Raw genomic sequence first — 18,174 nt, 5'->3', positions numbered from 1 at the left:
ACCAGTTCTTCAGCTGCACCTATTCATGGAGGTGCTCCTACCCTTCCATGTCCCAGGAAAGCTTGTGAGAGGCAGATGATTAAAAAGTGTTGTTATTTCTCTTAGCATATTTATAGAAATAGGAACTTTTTTTTCAGAATATGTAAATATTAAAGAACATTTGAGAAGAGCCACATTTTTAATTATTTCAAAAGAAAACAACCAAATGTAATAATCTTCATTCCATAAATAATATTAGCAGCAAACCCTCCCATCATTCTAGGTGGTAAAAGGTTTACAGCACAAGGAGTAATATATACTGTAAACACTGCCTGATCATCTGTAAGCCTCGTCCTTACTGAGTCTATACAGTCTTTATCTCTTCACCTGCTTACACGTTCTAGTGAACTCAAGGGAGAGGAGGCAATAACTGTTATCCAAAAGCCAATCTTTGATTCTCTGTAGTGGGGTAATGGCATTGTTTGCAAGGGCTGATTTCACTGGCCTTTCTTTTTATTTTTAAACCAAAGAGTTTTGTTTGAAGAAGGAAACCTGAGCATTGTTAAGTCTTGGCTTTGTGCCACATCACATCCTTCAGTTGAGAGGTTTCAAAAAAACAAAATACATTTTTTGTTTGTTTCTCTTCATGTCATGGCTTGGGCAGGTAAGGACAGTTGGCTTACAATTCACTGCAATCACTCAACTACATTTCTGGTTTGTGGCTTTTTGCTTAAAGGGCTATGCAAGGTGTGACGTGTCCCGACACTGGATGGATTAATCTGAGTGATTTGGAAAAGAAGTATGCACAGTGTGTGTGAAAAAATGTCCTTGCCTCACATTTCCTTCTTAGCAACTCTTCACTTGTGCAGGCATATGATCCAGTCTCATTCAGTGTTTTGGCTACAGAGTATATTAAGTGGGGGTAGTGTGGAGACCAAAACAGAAGGAAAACTCCTCACCTGACATACATTGTTGACTGGGGAAACAAGGAAGAGGGTTTTTTCCTTCCCTACTTATCCAAGAAAATGCCCCTCTCTTCTTCATTTGTGTCCAGAGAGGGCATCACCTGTTGAATAGACTCCATTGTTAATCCTACAGTCTTCAGTCCTCATAGAGTCTATTAATTCTTCTTCTGAATCCTCCTCCTCTTCCTCCTCTGGGGCTGACAAGCTGGATGTGGGGCCTTTACATATTTTTAGGTGGCGAGTGAGGTGATATTTGGTTAAATAAGCCTTGGAACATTTTTCACAGACATAGTCCCTCTTTCCTTCATGTGAATTGAGATGCTTCTTCAGGTGATTTGTCCTCAGAAACAGCTTGTCACACTTGGGGCACTTGATCTGCCGTTCTCTGCAAGACATAAAAAAGTGAGTTTGCTCCTGCAAGGCAGCTGATATAGTATTAAAATACTGGTTAAGGCCCATGTTTTGGCAGGAGCAGAGATGTTGCCCTGATAGAAAGGTCAGTCTCCCTCCTTCCCACCCTGTGTAAATCGGGGGCAGGGGGCACAGGGAAGAAATAAGACAACAAAGTTGCTGAGTGCTAACAATCCTCAGTGCATAAATGCTAAGCTTGAGGACCTTACCAGACTGCAACAAATTCTGCAGATGACAGTGCAAAATACCTCCCAACAGTAGTGCTCCTGGCTCAGGCTGTAGGAACAAGCAGCCAGGCAAGTCTGTCTGCCTCTCTCACTCATGCTCACTACAATACACTGTCTCCTAGGCAGCATGACAGAAGCAGCAATGGATTCCAAGTGAGTACAAAAACCAGATGCCAAAAATGAAATAAGCAAAGGAACTAGCTTTGGGGAAGTAAGTTTTTAAGACTAGGCTTTTCTTTTTTTTTTTTTTGACTGGGAGTAAATATACAGGATGGAGAGATTCTCAGAGCAAAAGACCTGGCCTGGCACAGGGCTGTGGGCAGGGATCTGCCTACAGGAGGAGCAGGAGACCAAGTGCTTGAGTGAGACCTGCAGGGAGGAAAGGGCTGGAATTGCAGCACCCCATCCCTAGTGCAGAGAGGCAGAGTTCACTAACAAGCTACTTGGTGAGAATAGCAGTGAGGAGTTTATGGTCTTTCTGTGGTCACGTTGGGATGTGTAAGCAGTTCTCAGCAGAGAATGAAATGTAAGTCAAACAACCCCCTCTCTGTTCAAAATGATGAACACTTCAGACAGCCATTTCACAAGACAAGTAGCACGCTTGGAATTTACTGTGTCATTAAAACACTGCAAACATTAAAACTGGACAACTGCAGCCAGTACAACAAGGACTTTGTCCAGACTGACTTCTCTGTCATTTTAGAGAGTGAACCGATCTGTACTCCCTAGGCCAAACTATTTGCAAACTGGAGGTTCTCTCTTGGGCTGTTCAGCTTCATTTACTGCACTCACCCTGTGAGATCACTTACTGCGTGTGAGTGAGTACGTGTTGCTTGAGGTCCTGCCTCCGCATGAACAGCTTCTCGCAGTAATCGCACTTGAGGTTCTTCTCCCCGGTGTGGATGACCATGTGCGATTCCAGGTGGGCCTTCTGAGTGAAGGACTTGTCACAGAGGGTACAGCGGTAGTTCTTCTGACCTGGGATTACACACATACACCCACAAGTTGACAGTCAGTGTCCCAACAAATACAGGAAGCAAACAAGCCTAACCACTGCTGAAAAATAAAATTTTACCCTGAAGAAAGGCACATTCTTTGTGAACAGGACCTGTTTCCTCCTGCAGTTCCTTCAGACTCAGCATAAAGGCCTACTTAGTTCTACAGTCTCTAGATTTAGCTATGGAAAAAACAGGCATTTGACTTCAACATTCCCAAAGCTTTTCAACCCCCCATGGCTTCAAGCCAAAAAACCATCATGATACTGTTTCAAACTACTGAGCCCCTTGTGTGATGCACGTTTCTGCACTTCTAAACACCATTGATTCCTCTTCCTCCACTGCTCATGGTCAGTCAGCCTTTCCTGTGCCATCAGCTTTCTGCTTCTTCCACACCAACTGTGCCTCCCTGTTCTGTACATCAGAACAGCCCCAGTAGGTCTGCAAATTTTTCAGTGAAGAGATTCAGGCAAACACTTAACAGGACTAGTCTTATCCAAGATGAATTCTTCAGTAAAAATAAGGTTAGCTTCCCTTGTAATAGTAACCATGGTAACCATCTAGTTACTGTACATTAGTACATCCCCATCTCCACATCCCATTTCCCACAGGAACCATATCTGATGCCTTACCAGAGCCCAGCCACATTTGAAGCACTGCGTTGCCTTTGTCTACAAAAACAAGTTCTCTTATCTAACAAACACACAGGTACAAAGCTCACTGGCCCTTTGATAACTTCTATGTTTTATCCCATTTTTGCACTTATCTGTAGTTCTTCCACTATTCTTTGCCAGAAATAGTTCAAAAGCCCTGCACGCTACTGAATTCAGACTAAGTTTGAATACCATTTGAATCCCATCCCACTGAGGTTCTGAGGTTGTGTATATCATATTTGTAGTTGATCAGTTTATTAAAATTCCTGACTACTGAGCCTACACCTTCCTATGCTTGACTTGAGGCACCAAACCCCCAGTTTTATTCCTTTTCCAGCTTTGTGACTTGCATTCTTTGATTCCCAATAGGTATTTAAACCTTACTAAAAAAAAGAGGCAAAAATATCCAACTGTCAATTGCTGGCCTGTAACCTGACCTTCACCCTCTCCCCTGTCCTCACTCAGTGTTAAATCCATGCCTTTTCATATTTCCTCTCTTCTTACACAGCTGAAAAATCTGTCTCTATTTTGTTTTCCTCTGTTAGTGCTCATTCCCGGATCTGCTGGCAATTCCCCCTTTATCCCCAAAGTCTCTAGTGATACCCCAATGCCCACAGAAGTCAACAGCATGTTCAGACTTCAGTTTTGATGAGTGACACAGCTGAGCCTAATCCATATCAGTCTGATGCTACAGTTTCAGTTTTATGCCATTTCCTTAAGACAAAAAACAATTCAAGTAGGAAAGATCTCAGGCCTGTATTTAAGTGGACAACTGTCCACATTAATAGCTCTCAAACCCGATGTCCTTCTTGCAAGCAGAAGGGAACCCTTGTTTTATTGCAGTTACCAGCACTGGACCTGCTGTGTGGGAACAAAGGTTTTCTGTCTCCCAGACAAAGGCCAGCACTTCTTCCCAACTGCAATCTATTAGATGCAATCATCAAATGTTTTTAGACATGGCACAATCAACCAAATCATGGGTCTATATACTGTTCTATAAGTACCCACACCACTGAATCCAGCTCAGTCCTATCCCACCCAACTAGCGCTCTCTCAGGCATTGCTCAGGCATTAAGTGGGGTCAACACGGACTGGAGATCATTCCTGTAGACAGATAGGAATCTAAGAATCCATTCTTAGAAAGGCAGGTTGAGGGAGGCGATTCTCCTCCTCTTATCTGCTCTTTTGAGACTCCACCTGGAGTACTGCATCCAGTTCTAAGGTCCCCAGTACAAGAAAGACAAGGGGATGTTAGGGCAGGTCTGAAGGAGGGCCATGAAGATAGTCAGAGGGCTGAAGCACCTCTCCTGTGAAAATAGGCTGAGAGTTGGGGCTGTTTAGCCTGCAGAAGAGAAGGTTCCAGGGAGACCTTATTGCAGCCTTTCAATACTTAAAGAGGGATTTCAAGAAAGAGAGACTTTTTACCAAGGCCTGTAGTAACAAGGGCAAGGAGCAATGCTTTTAAACTGAAAGAAAACAGATTTAAATCGGACATAAAGAAGACTTTTTTTTTTACAATGGGGGTGGTGAGGCACTGGAACGGGTTGCCCAGAGAAGTTGCAGATGCCCCACCATCGGAACTGTTCGAGGACAGGTTGGATGGGGCTCAGAGTGACTGATCTAGCAGAAGATGTCCCTGTCCATGGTGGGGGGTTTTGGAATATTATTTTTAAAGGCCCCTTTCAATCCAAAATATTCTATGATTCTGTGTTTCTAAGAGCTTATATTTACGGACGCAAGCTCTGCTCTGCCAACTGGCCATGGAATCAGAGAAAACAGACCCTGCCCCAATGATTTCCTAGCACAGGCATCTCTATAAAGCCCCCAACCCTTACCTGTGTGTATCTTGAGGTGCGTCCGTAAGTTGCTGGGATCACTGAAAGCTTTGCTACAGAAATCGCACTTGTGCGGCTTCATGCCCATGTGCCCCATGAAGTGGACATGGAGCTTGGAAGGGGAGATGAAAGCCTGGGGACACATGGAGCACTTCCACTTCCTTTCCTTTCCGTGGCCTGGCCCATGGTTGCTGCTGTGTCCCTGACTGGGGAGGTGGTTGTGAATATGGCTGCTCAAATGGGCCTTGAAGTCCGCATAGGAAGCGCATTCCTTTCCACAGTGGCAGATGTGCACGTCTGGATGTTCAGGGACACCTGTGGGCACAAAAGCATCACTTTTAATGAGGCACGGTAAGGCCTAACAGAGCATGAGCAAGATCCATGTAAACATTTTGTCTGTGGTAGCAAAGCCAGCTGCAGAGATTTTTTCACCTTTGTTCCTTTCAGCTCCAGTGCTTGCTTTTCAACACTTTTAGGTAGGTCATTTCAAATGTTTTGAGGGGCCAAACTTTGAAACAGTTTTGAGCACAGCTCCACCAAATCTAAATTATCACAACCACAGGTGGGGGAGGATAGGAACATCTTCAGCTAGCAAAACTCCCTTAGCATCCCTTAGTGGACGAACAGAAGAAAAAACAATGCTCTTTGTTCAAAACTGTGATCTTTTACTCCTGATCAGTGGAATTAGATAGGGGAATGTTTCTTTTAAAAGATGGTACTCTGTAGTCATGAAACGTAAAAGGAAACTATGACATGCACCAATAGGAATTGAGAAGGAACATAATGCACTCCCAAGTCACAGCGCCCAGGGATGGCACTAAAAGGGAATTCAAGCTGGGTACTCCCTGCAAAGCCAACAAAAATGAGTGCTTACTTACCAAGCTGTCGTGCATAGTCCCGACTGTAATAAAAGAGAAGCTCGTGTTCAGGTGGGATGTCCCGAGAGGTGCAGAAGTAAATTTTTCCATCATGAGGATAAGCTACCAGATTCTGCTCTTCCCGGTTCCTATAGCAATAACAAGAGGTATGAATAAAAGCCCTCCAGAAGTATTGACTTCTTGAGAGAGAAAAGATGGAGATTCCTATAAATAGGTAGTGAGAGAACCTCACTGCTTCTCAGCACATTATGAAAACTTTCATGTCTGTCACTTCTGTCCTTCTTTATTAAAGGAAAGGAAAACTGGACCTTGAGAGCCAATCTGCTCCACCAAATGATGCATTTTTCACACTACTGCTGAGAATATTATTAATACACATTGGAGTGGGCTGAGAGAAGAGAGTTTATGATCTCCTAAGAAACTACAGAAATCTATGTATTTTTCATATTAACCCCCTCAAGAAATAGAGAATGCATGAGGGAGAAAATATCAGTAATGCCTTAAAGCAAAATTATCTTAAAAAAAATCCTCTTGATTTCCATTTCCAAGATGTGGTCATTGATCTTTTGAAGCAGTATCTTGCATATGTTTGTTCCCAGTGTTTGAAACCAGCAAAAGCTCTGCCCCACTGCAGTGGGAGATCAAGCATTAAATTTCTTGACTCTTCCATATGGGAGCAATGAAATGAACTCTAGGAGAAACCTACTTTTTGTCACAGAGCAAAGCCTTCTCAGTGGACTATGGATGGAGCAATACTTAAGCCAGCCCAGATAGTTTTCACTGCAGGCTCTGGAAAGACTGGAAAGGACAGCTTTTGCAAGCTGTAAGAGCTTGGAACTTGGCCAAAAGAACCCAGGGACACTTTGCTAATAAAGTATTAAAATCACAATGACAATCAACATCATCTTCACAGACGTATCCAAAAGGAATAGGGAGGGAAAGCAGTAACAACCTAATTACACAATAAGTTACTATAAAAAGAACCTGGTTTAAAGCTTTAGAACAAGGGAAACAAAGTTTGGGGGTAAGTCTGGGGCTATTTTAGGACAGCCTGTGTACCAGTTCTTCTGTAACATTCTCCACTGTGTCTTCTGTTTCATTCTCCCCACCAGTTCAAGATGCCCAGGTAACTCTTGAAGGTCCCTTGGCTCCGAGCTCACACCTCTCTGGGCAGGCAGTGCAGCAGTGCACACTCTCCAGTACACCCTGAGATCAGCTCAGGTGGTTAGAGCATGGTGCTAATAATGCCAAGGTCTGGGTTTGATCCCCCTATGGACCATTCACTTAAGAGCTGGACTCGATGATTGTTGTGATTCCCTTCCCACTCAGAGTATTCTGTGATCCTTATCTTTATTCTGTACAGCCTTCTATGAGCCTGCAGCTTAAGACTCAAAGCTACTTAGCACAGTACAAGTGGTTCTCACCTGGCTTTGCGTACAAACATCATCCAGTTACATTCATTTTCATCAGTTGTAATGATGCAGAACTCCAGGACACCATTGTGATAGATCTATCAGGAAAACAAATGCAATCTTAGGATAAAGTACAGCAATAAATACAGTCAAAGCCAGCTTCTTTAAGAGAGGATGTGTTTACCTAGAACAAGCTGAGAAGTCTCCATTGCCATTGCCAAGACCACAGCCCTGTTTTTACTCCTTATTTTCCTCTTCACACGGCAATCTTGACTTCTCTGCTACCCGGGAGGCTAGAAAACCTGTTTATCAGCATCTTTCCCACACATCACCTTTAGCTCCCACCAGAAATGCATTTGACTGCTTTTCTAAAAAACTAAGTTTTGTGAATAATAATATCTGGGCAAACAGTACATGTTTTATTTATATAAATCAAGTTTATTTTCTGAACATGAAATGATGGGGAAAAGAAAGCTTTAAAGCATCTTTCCTAAAACAAATCATTCGTCACCTAGGGGAACTTTCAATAAACAGTGATATGAAACAAACAAGTGCTGCCTAGTGAATCATATACAATCTCTGCTGCAACTCCACACAAACAGTGGAAACCACATACAGCCCTATAAAAAAAAAGGCATTAAAGAAGCTTTTTGTACTTCAGAATTGATTACCAGCATATTACATGCTATACAGCTCTGTTATGCTGATATTAAGCATTAAACAATCAAATTGCTTTACTTTTGACTTTTGGCAAGGATGATAATGTTGAAGTTGCTGTGTCATGTGGCAAGTTTCACCAGATAAAGGCATGTTGGCAGATCTATGAGTCAGAACACCCACTGACCTTCCAGATGTGACTGGCTGCTTTGTCTGTCCAGTCAGCCACCTCCAGAGAATGGCTCTGCTGTCCGATCAAAGGTCCAAAACAAGTCCGCACAGGAATGGTTTCTCGTGTCCACACACCTATCAGAGGAAGACCCAAATCTGAAGAACTCAATGGTTTAAACAACTAATCGTGCATAATAAAGAAGTGGGAGGTTTATGAGATAATGCTCCAGGGGTAATATCTAGGCATAAGATCATCAAAGCTTCTACTTCACATGTGAAACACACCTAAGGCGGAGACAAGAACCACCACCACCACATGACACTATTGGGAGCCGCTTTGTTCTAATTATAAATATTTATTTTGCCAAAAGCAAGTAATTTATTTTTCAGTAAGCTATAAAACTAATATCCTAGCCACTTGTACCAATTAAAGTTTTCATGGCACTTTCTGCAGAAGCAGAAAATACTAGTTTCAGTAACTACATTTTGCCTACCTAATCCCCAGGAATTTCCAGAATTGTTGCTGGGCATTGTTAAGCAGCTTCTGCATTTCTCCCCAGAGGCAGCTGTATTTCTGTCATGGGCAGAGGGATTCCTGCATGTATATTATTTATTATTAAACATTTATATATATAAGTCTACATGAATACACTGAGTAGCTTTTAGGAATAAACTGGAAACTAGTGCAGCTTGAAAAGAACAGATGTAATCTACTCTCAACAAGCAGCATCACTAAGCAAGCCAATAATCACATTCTTCTTTAGCCTTCAGATCCTTAGGGTATTGCATTGTACTCTTCGATTTCCAGGTGACAATGGCGTGAAATACAGTAATAAGGTCCACATCCAGTGACAAGGTCACAGTCTACATGCCAAACGTAAACGAAGGGAGGGAAAAAAATAGAGGCACTTATGATCAATACTCCCATGAGAGTGCAGAAGTCCAGAAGACCCACAGGTAGCAAACCAAGCTGATGAACGAGCAGACAGAAATCTCCTCTATTATTTCTACTTGTTGCCTTTTCCCAAACTGCAACTGCTGCAATGTTTTCTTATCAAAGCTGTGCCTGGGTTGTCCAACACGATAAAAATAAACACCATATCTTGCTTGTGCTTGACCTTATGATGTGCCACACTATGGCAACAGCCCTACAGTATAGTTGAAGTCTAAGCACTAACCAGAGCACAAGAAGCTCTTGGATCATGTAAGTTGGGGTGATTACAGATGAGGGAAGCACCTCTCTACTCCAGTGTTTCTTTCCCACATTAATATCCCCATGGTTTTGGATTTCAGGCAGTGAGTGTATTTTAAACTGCTGCAGAGAAACACACAGTAACATGATTCTTACCCGCCTCAGCTCCCATGATAGACTGCCGGAGGACGAGCTGCTTAGGGAGAGAAAGCCGGGCTCGGCTCTCTATGGGGGTGTCAGGGACAAAAGTGACGGGCCCGTGGTCTGGGCAGTCTGACGGATACGCCTTGTCACACAGTGTGCACCCTGCAGAGAGGGAAAAGGACAACAGGGATTAAAAAGATGCAACAGCTCCCACGGTGCAATCAGCTCTCTACCAATATGCTTCAGCTCGGTTCCTGCCAAAGTCTGGTTCTATCAGGTTCAACTTGTCCACTAAATATGTTTTACTCAGAAGACTACAGACCATACTATTACAGTCAGATGGGCACTGACATAGATGCCACTGTTCCTGTCCAGTTCAGATCAAATGTGAGAATCTCTACCTACCTTCCTGATGGTAAATTAATGACCTAGACTCCAGAGTATCCCTGTAGGGGAATCTAGCAATGGGACGGAGTCCACTCTTCATCAACCTTACTGCAAAATGGATAGTAGTCTCCCCAGAGCTGGCAGCAATGCTGATGATGTGAGAGCCATTTTCACTCTTATCACAAGTGAAATGAACTTTATTGGTAGAAAAATCCAAGACATACCAAACCAAACACTTTCTAACTGGATACATTTTTGGAATTTACAAGAAACACTTCTTGCATGTAGAACCTCAAGGATATCCATGCAAGGGGACAGAAAGGTCTTCTTTCTAAAATGTTTCTAATTTGAACCCACATATCCCATTACCTACATTTGAATTCAGACTGTGTAAATCTTCACAGTAGCAAAAACCTCACCTTAATGTTACTTTTCAAGGACTCACTGCAATAAACTCATACAGTATGAGTATGTCACTGAATGGAACAAAAACAAAAGCCCAAGAAGAATCAGTACCATCGCTTTCCCCATCTGTCATTCAGCAGAAGTACTGCTGAAAAAGAAACCACTGGAAGTCTTTGGTCTAATAACTCTGAGAAAAGGTACATCATAAAATGCTCTCTACAGCATTATTTCATCTAGAAAAACTATGTAATTTTAATTCTCTACAGATGGAGCAATCAACACCTACTCAGCAACCACTCTCCTAACGAATCACTATTCTGAAGAAGAAAGATGCTCAGCTAACTAATCAGGATCTCCACAAAGACCTTCTTTGGCCTGTTGATGACCCAACTCCAGTATAAAAGACCTATCACAAAACTAGTCTTCAGCAGGCCTAAACAGCAGCTCCATTCCTACATCTTTAAAGATAATTTTCAGACATTCCCTTCATACATCACAGTACCAGAATTGGACCCCCAAAAAGTACAGTTTGAGCAACTACACAGTTACAGATAGCAAGGTACTCAAAAAATGATTAGGTAGAGCCTATATAAGCATTGCTTCATGTGCACAGGTGATATGCAGGAGTAAAGCAATGACAACAGCCAGATCTGAGTATGAGAACCACTATTTGGAACAGCTGCTTTTAAGCATTGCCTAGCACACACAAACTACAGCTCCAAGGAGAGACAGAGGAAGAAAAGTTCTAGGCGTGTGACACTTCCACTTGGAAAGGTTCTACCCAGAACTGTCAACAAAGATGACCACAAAAGGGGCTACTTAGAAGTTTCACAAACATTCAAGACTGTAGCAAAGGCACACTTCTTATTTCCTGCTTAAGAAGAATGTAAAAAGTCCTCTGAAAAAGGCCCTGACTCCTGCCTTCTCAGTGAGGAAAAAACACCAACAGGCTCTAAACCAACTCCTTGTCCTTGCTGTCACCTGTCTGGACACAAATTCATGTTTTATTCACGAGAAGTTTAAAAACAACAACAAAAAGTTAAAATTTAAACCTTCCCAAGTCAAGAATCTGTTTTGCAAATCACATGAAAGCACTAGGCATGCAACAGCCATTTTATTATCCTACCAAAGGGGAGCATCATCTGGGAAACAGCTTAGGACTGTGTTAAGTATAGCAACAATAAACTGGCACTTCCAATCCCACTTTGAATAAGAGAAGTGATTTCACCACAAGCATGTTGGATTACACGGTATTTTGATCATTATTTGCTCAACATGCAGCAGATGCCTGTAGGAACTTCTAAGTGCATTAACTGTAAAACTCTTCCTTTAGGAGTGGTAAATTCATCACAGTTCTATGCCCACCTGATTTTAAGTTATATTTTATCCCACAGAACAAAAGGTTTAATTCAATTGTCTGACTAGACGCTTTGCAACAAACTGCACCTCTCCCACTGCTAACCAAGGCGCTCTGTCTTCCAATTTCTTAAAGTATGTTCTGCAGGCAAAGCTAGCCATAAGGTCCTGGCAGTTGTAGGGCCAGGCTGCATGAAGAGCAGCCCTCAGCAATGCTACCACAGCTAATAAAAATTATTATAAAAGCTGACCTTATGCTTCAGAGGCAAGAATTCAGACATGCTGCAGGTGAAAGTTCAAACCTCTGTCCCAGCAAATGAGAACTTCACAGTTCTCAAACACCACTCCTTGAATGATAACAGGATTGAGAGTGCAATATCCAGTGCTCCTCTCTCCCTACGAGATCAACTAACCTCTGGACTAAAGCGCTTTGATGAGAATAATTAGAAATATTAAAATGTTCCTTCCCTCTCTGCTCTTTTTTTCCAGCAGGTCCTGTTGAGAATAACATTTTCATGATGATTGTTCATGTTTTAATAAAAATTTTGCAAAATCACACAATGTCATACTCAACAATTATACCCACTTGACTGAATGTACGGCTTGTGGTGGTATTTGTTGTGTATTTTTCATGCACCAAGAAGAGTCACTTGTGATGTGACTTTAAAAACAAAAAACTCTCATTTCAAAGGATAATATCTGCATATCCACAGAAGGCAAGAGGTTCATAAAGACTCAGCTTTCAGCTTCAAGGCAACATGGGAGATGGATACAAAGAGAATTATGCTAAAACATCCTACTATGTCTACTTCCAAGTATTGTCGTTTCAGCACAGTTAATCTGGCACTGCAGATGTTCCAACTTTCATGGACTTGTTAAACAGCATTTCTTTTACCATTAATCTGTAAGACTAGCAACAAGAGTCCTGTCATCCCACTAGACAACAGCTGCATGACAAACCCTACCCCAAGAAAGCAGGAAATGTCCACTCACATATGGTAAACAAGGTTGCCATATTCTCCTTGTTCGAATTGGAGTCTTCCATTTGCAGAGAGGGTGGTACAAAGGCAAGATTGTCTGCAGACACATCCACATGACTTGGCCCCATGGCTACTTCCTGATTGATGGAAGACACCGCCACTGGCTCAAGGCTGAGGCCCACTTCATGCAAGGCTACTGAGTCCAGGGAAGCGAGGTTGTGTGAGGTAGAGAGCGCCACACTCACGGAGTTGGTGCTCATGGACACAGTATGAATGGAGTCATTTAGTGTGCTGTCTGATATCCCTGTCACCCGCCCGGCAATGTGGTCGGGCTCCATGACGACAGGGAGTTCCAAAGTGCTACCGTGAATGGGAATGACACCGCCGTGTCCCACAGCGTCTGATGTCAAGTTACTCCCCACTGTGTCTACGGCTAAAGGTTCATGGCTCCGGGAGCCATTTGGGATCTGCGAATGATCCCCGGCTACATCATCCATCGTGAGCTCCTCTGTCATCCCATCTGTGGAGATGGGGCTGGTTACCCTTGAAACACTCTCCATGGTGATTGTAGTATCCAGTGCTACCTCATGGCTGTCGCCAGGATGCAGATTTTGAGGACCATGTGTGTTCACTGTGCGGGAGTCCATGGAGACAATCCCTGGTTCCAGCCCCACAGTTCCACCGGGCTGGTAGGGATCCAGGGCCGATGGATTGTTGGAGACTGACAATGCTGGATTGCTGTCAACATTTATAGTGTTGGGATGGATGTACTGAGGTGGTGGTCTGTCAGCCAAGTAAGATAAGATACCTGATAGGAAGAGAGGGAGAAAAAGAAGACAGCGAGGTTACATCAGTTTTCAAATCTCGAACAAAAATCAATCCCAGCAGAGTACACTGAGACCCAGATCCCTGAATACGTTCTCTACATTATCTCCACTTAAAATCCATTACATCTAAAACATGCCTCACAAACATACATGAACCCAACACTCTTGTCAAATGATATTTTGACAACAAATTCAACAGAGCAAGTCTCTAGCTATTTCTCAAACTCTGAACAGCCAAGTTTTTGGCAGAATGCAACCTTGGCTCCTCAGCACAGAGACTCAATCACATTTTAGGCTTAATTTTTCATTCTCAAGAAATAGCTCACAAAGGATGAAGGACTGCTAGAGGAATCTATAATTTGATAACCCTGGTTCATCTTTGCTAGAAGAAAAAACAATTCTCTGGGATACATCATTTTTGCTTAGGTATTTAAGTTTTAACAATGACTACTTCCTTCCTCTAAGACTAAGTGGCACAACTGTCCACCTCAGAGATCATCAACTGCAATTCTGAAGGACACAGATAAGGTCTCTCACAGATATCATGGCTCATCTGCTCTCTTTCCTTACATGAAAAATGTCTTGTTTCTCCTAAAACAATAGCTTGGTTAAATTTAAATCAGAAACCCTAACATCTTTTCTGGTAGTTCTGGAAAGTTTCTCAAAAAAATCAAACAACCTTCGAACTTATGATATGAAGAAACACCTGTACTTACACAATAAAACAAACAAAAAAAATCTTTGGAAGAAATACATCTGCACGTTCAAGTAAACAGTATTTTCAGCAGAGAGAGAGAGAGAGAGAGAGGCAGATTTTCCAGATTCTGGAAGATCTGAGTCAGCATGTTTCTTTTTGTCCTTCAACCCTATGAGCCATTTGATCTGTAAGTGTGTTCCATTCAAATATGTCTGTTATTACAAGGATGCAAACACGGATATTCTTTCTGCAGCACAACCCCATTAAAAATGACTAAGCCAAGAAATGGACAGTTTAATTTAATCAGCTGGATCAAATATTCCTGCATGCAATGCTGCTTTGTGGTTTGAACAAGGAGGAGCCCTGAAAGCAGCAAGATGACTCATGGAAGAGCCCTATGAAACATCAGACTAAACATCACAGGAACTAGAAAAATTATTCCAGCTCAGAAGAATGGCAAATACTTTTGGTCCTAATGCACTTTCTTCATCTACTCTTTGCCCACTAAACAGACAGACAGGTTATGCAGTAGGAAAGGTTATTCCTAAGCAGCTGGACAATTCAGCCCTTAGTCAACAGGAAGCTGGATGAGATCTGGGCTGCTACAGCTTTTTTCCCTAACCTAGGTTGAACCAACAACACCCACTGGGTCACCCTGAAGAAGTTTAACTACCCTTCCACCCTGCCAATCTTAGCTACAAAACAAAACAATGACTATATTTAAAGCTCTGATTTCTGTGTCTTCACATACTAACATGTTAAATTCTACATTTATATCTAAAGCACATGTGAGAGAGGAATCAAGGAATCAAGATACAAGTCAGTATGTTAGGCCTCTGGAAATCAACCTTGAACAAAAACGAAGAAAAAATGTGCATTGGGCTAAACAGGTGGGAAAGAGCCCAAACTCCTCAGCTGATGGCTTGCCCTTTTTGGGCTTTGAACTGTTGTGACCTACCATTATGCACATATTAAGTACTGCTTCAGCCTATAGAAAAAAAAAATAGAAGCAGCTTTCAAACTGTAAGACACTGGAGACAGAAACCAGGCATGCTTTGTTTTCTGTTAATCTTAAAACCAAAGCAGGAGTAGCAATCAAAGGTTTGGTTTTAATAGAAAATGCCTTGCAATTCTCTTCATTCACAAGTACAGCAATAGACACCTGAAAATAAAGGTGTGTAAATGACACAATAGCCTCAAGACAAAGGCATGGAAATAACAGCTCTGCAAAACAGTCAGTCTTGCCTGCTTCAGGACAGAAACAGGTGGCTCTTAAAACAGCTTCTCTTTCTTTTCCCCTCCATCACCACCAGACAACTTACCAGGTAGAATGTGTCTGAAATAGCTGCTCTCCAGGTGAGGGTATGGTGGTGGAGGTAGGGTGTAGTTTCTCTCTGGTATACCACACATCACTCCTCGATCCCCAATACCCATTGGGAGCATCAGAGACAGAGCAGAGGGCAAGGAACTCAAGGAGGGGCCCAAGTTTGGAATTGCAACAGGCAAGCCTGCAAGAGAAAATGCCAATTTAAATTCAACAGAACTACTTGAGTTTAGGAACACACAAACTAATGAAGCTCCTCAGGAGCTCTCTCCCTATGAAAAGACAGCATGGTACTGTCAAAGTAAGGTGGCAAGCTTCAAAGAAAGGATCAGTTATCACAGCACTGAGAGGCATGCCTGAATACAGCTAGATCTTTTCTGGATAGGTTTTGTAGGGCTCGCTTCTACTTACAATTGTAATGGACTTCTGTCTGTGCAACCCCCTGAAAAGAGCTAGGAAAAAATTTTGCTTCACAGGTGAAAAATCATTATTTTCACCTGAGAGAAATTAGACACAGATGGAGACGGACCTTCAGCTACAGTTTGTATTTCAAAGGATTCTGCTACTACTCACCTACAGTGCAAACCTACCCCCCACCCCACCCCCAAACAAAACAAGGCTGCCACTAAGGTGTAAGCCTGATAAGCACTCATGCCTTTTGCTTTGCCCACATCAGCAACGATTTATGGTCTCCCCCAACTCTACATCACCTCACTACCTGCTAAAGATATGACCTGCTATCAGAGCAAGCCCTGCTACTCAGTTATGACCACTCCTGTGACAGTAAAACACAGAGCATGAGCTGCAATACCCTTTGTGGGGCCCTTCCCCATTACCTGGTGCTGGTATGGCGTTGTGAGTGGGGGACGCTGCCAACCCCAAGTGACTCCCTGAGACCGGCAGAGCATTGCTCACAGAGGATGAGGTCAGCTGGTCCATCCCTACAGGACTCAGGTTCATTTCATTCATTCTGGAGCCAGGGAACAGAGAGGGGAGGGAGAAAAAGACAAAGAAACAGATGCAAGAGCATTCCTGATTACTGACTGTACTGTGGTGAGGAAGGGCTGAGCAAAAAAATTCAGACATTGGCATATAAAAACTTTGCTTTAGAAAGCTAAGCATAAAGCACATCAGCCACTTACATCGTCATCACATCATGATCAATACATATTGACCAGATTACATAGCAATAATAAGGATTTAAAACCAGTTCAAAAAGACAATCAGACCATAGCTTTTTCCTCGCCGTCCAGAAAACAAAGTCTCACTCCTAGCAGTCAAAGCCACTGCAATTAAAGTATTGTGAACACAGATCAATTTGCAAGCTGAATGTTACAAATACTCAGACAACAGCACCTGATTTAAATTTCATGACTTCTGGACACCACATTCACGTTTGAAAACCAAAGTCGGGGGAGAGGAGGGAGGAGAGATCACTTCCCACTGGTAATGGACACAAAATCTCTAGTTCACCATCAGTTCAAACCAGGCCAACAGTGACAAGAGTTACCACTGCAGAACAGCCATAGTACAGAGTTTTAATAGCCTGCCTCAGTCTGGTTCTACATGCTCCTACTCCATTACAAATTGGCACCATGGATGACACGTTATTTTGCAGTAAGCAAACACTGGTTCCTAACTGCATGCACGGCTCAGGTGAGCACACACCACATCAGTGGCTGTAGAGCTGCAGGAGCCACTGCGCTGCCCAACACCCTAAATCGCCAAACCATGTCAGCTCCAGGCACATCCGTCCTCTGGGGTCTCAGGCTGCACATGCAGCCCAAACCAGTCCATAGGGATGGGGACACCAAGGAGATACGGTCAACTCATGTTTGTCACAACTTTGCAAGCTCTGCCTGGCCTATGCTCTGCCCACCCTGGCCCTCCTGCCCACACAGCAGCTCTAATCAGTAGTTCATAGGGCCAGACAGAGCAGCTACCCCACAGCAGCCACAACTCTGGCAAGGAAACCCAACACCCTCCCCACTGGCCCAGCCTCTCACATGGCCCTCGCGAGCAGCAGGCCCAGGTGCTGCAGTACTGATGGAGAGCTGGAGCTTAAGACTGCCATTCCAGTAAGGAAAGGTATACCGCTCACCCAGGAAAAACAGCCAAATACACCGAACTCTAGCGAGTTAACAGCGGAAGATCTCGGAAGGGGCCCATAGGGACCATCGAGTCCGCTCCCAGTCCCCCGCACAGCACCTGACACCCGGAGGGCTGAGCCGCACGAACGGCGTCGCCGACTTTCACACCGCGTCCACCCAGCTCCGCACACGCACTGCCCTACCCTGCCATCTGCCTCCAGGGACGGTGCCGAGGGCTCCGGCTGCCCGCCGAGGCAGGGCATTTATCCCCCGGCCCAAGCGGCTGCTGAGGATGGCGATGCCCAAGGGAGGGAACCACCACCTTCGCCCCGGGACCGAGCGGTGGCGAAGCACCGGGGCCGAGCCTCGGGGCCTGCGGGAGGCGCTGAACGCTTTAGGGACACCCTCCCCTGCCCGCCCCATCGGCCGGGGTTCCACCCGCCTCCCCAGGGTGCTCACCTGGGGTGCATGGAGCCCGGCGCCTCTCCGGCGGCAGAGCGCCCGCAGCCACATCAGGGCCCTCGGCCCCGGCCCGCCGCCTGCCCCCGGCCCCGGTTCCGGCCCCAGGCACGGCCCGGCCGCAACCCCC

At 43.9% G+C, this 18,174-nt stretch overlaps 1 protein-coding gene across 1 annotated transcript; it reads right to left on the bottom strand.

Annotated features, from left to right (window-relative positions):
* Positions 1–159: 159 nt before the first annotated feature.
* PRDM4 (PR/SET domain 4) lies at positions 160–18,055 on the bottom strand. Its single transcript, XM_027680396.1, has 11 exons — positions 18,045–18,055; positions 16,332–16,465; positions 15,494–15,679; positions 12,661–13,455; positions 9,532–9,681; positions 8,200–8,318; positions 7,368–7,453; positions 5,944–6,071; positions 5,066–5,380; positions 2,392–2,560; positions 160–1,329 (listed from the first exon to the last, which is right to left on the bottom strand). The coding sequence occupies exons 1-11, from the start codon at positions 18,053–18,055 to the stop codon at positions 1,020–1,022; spliced, it is 2,403 nt and encodes an 800-aa protein (XP_027536197.1). The 3' UTR covers positions 160–1,019.
* Between the last annotated feature and the right edge of the window lie 119 nt (positions 18,056–18,174).

This window comes from Neopelma chrysocephalum, unplaced genomic scaffold (assembly GCF_003984885.1).
Source record: "Neopelma chrysocephalum unplaced genomic scaffold, ASM398488v2 Primary Assembly neopelma1_59, whole genome shotgun sequence".
Classification (NCBI taxonomy): domain Eukaryota; kingdom Metazoa; phylum Chordata; class Aves; order Passeriformes; family Pipridae; genus Neopelma; species Neopelma chrysocephalum.
The sequence above is the reverse complement of the archived record's forward strand: the minus strand, read 5'-3'. Positions and strand labels throughout refer to the sequence as shown.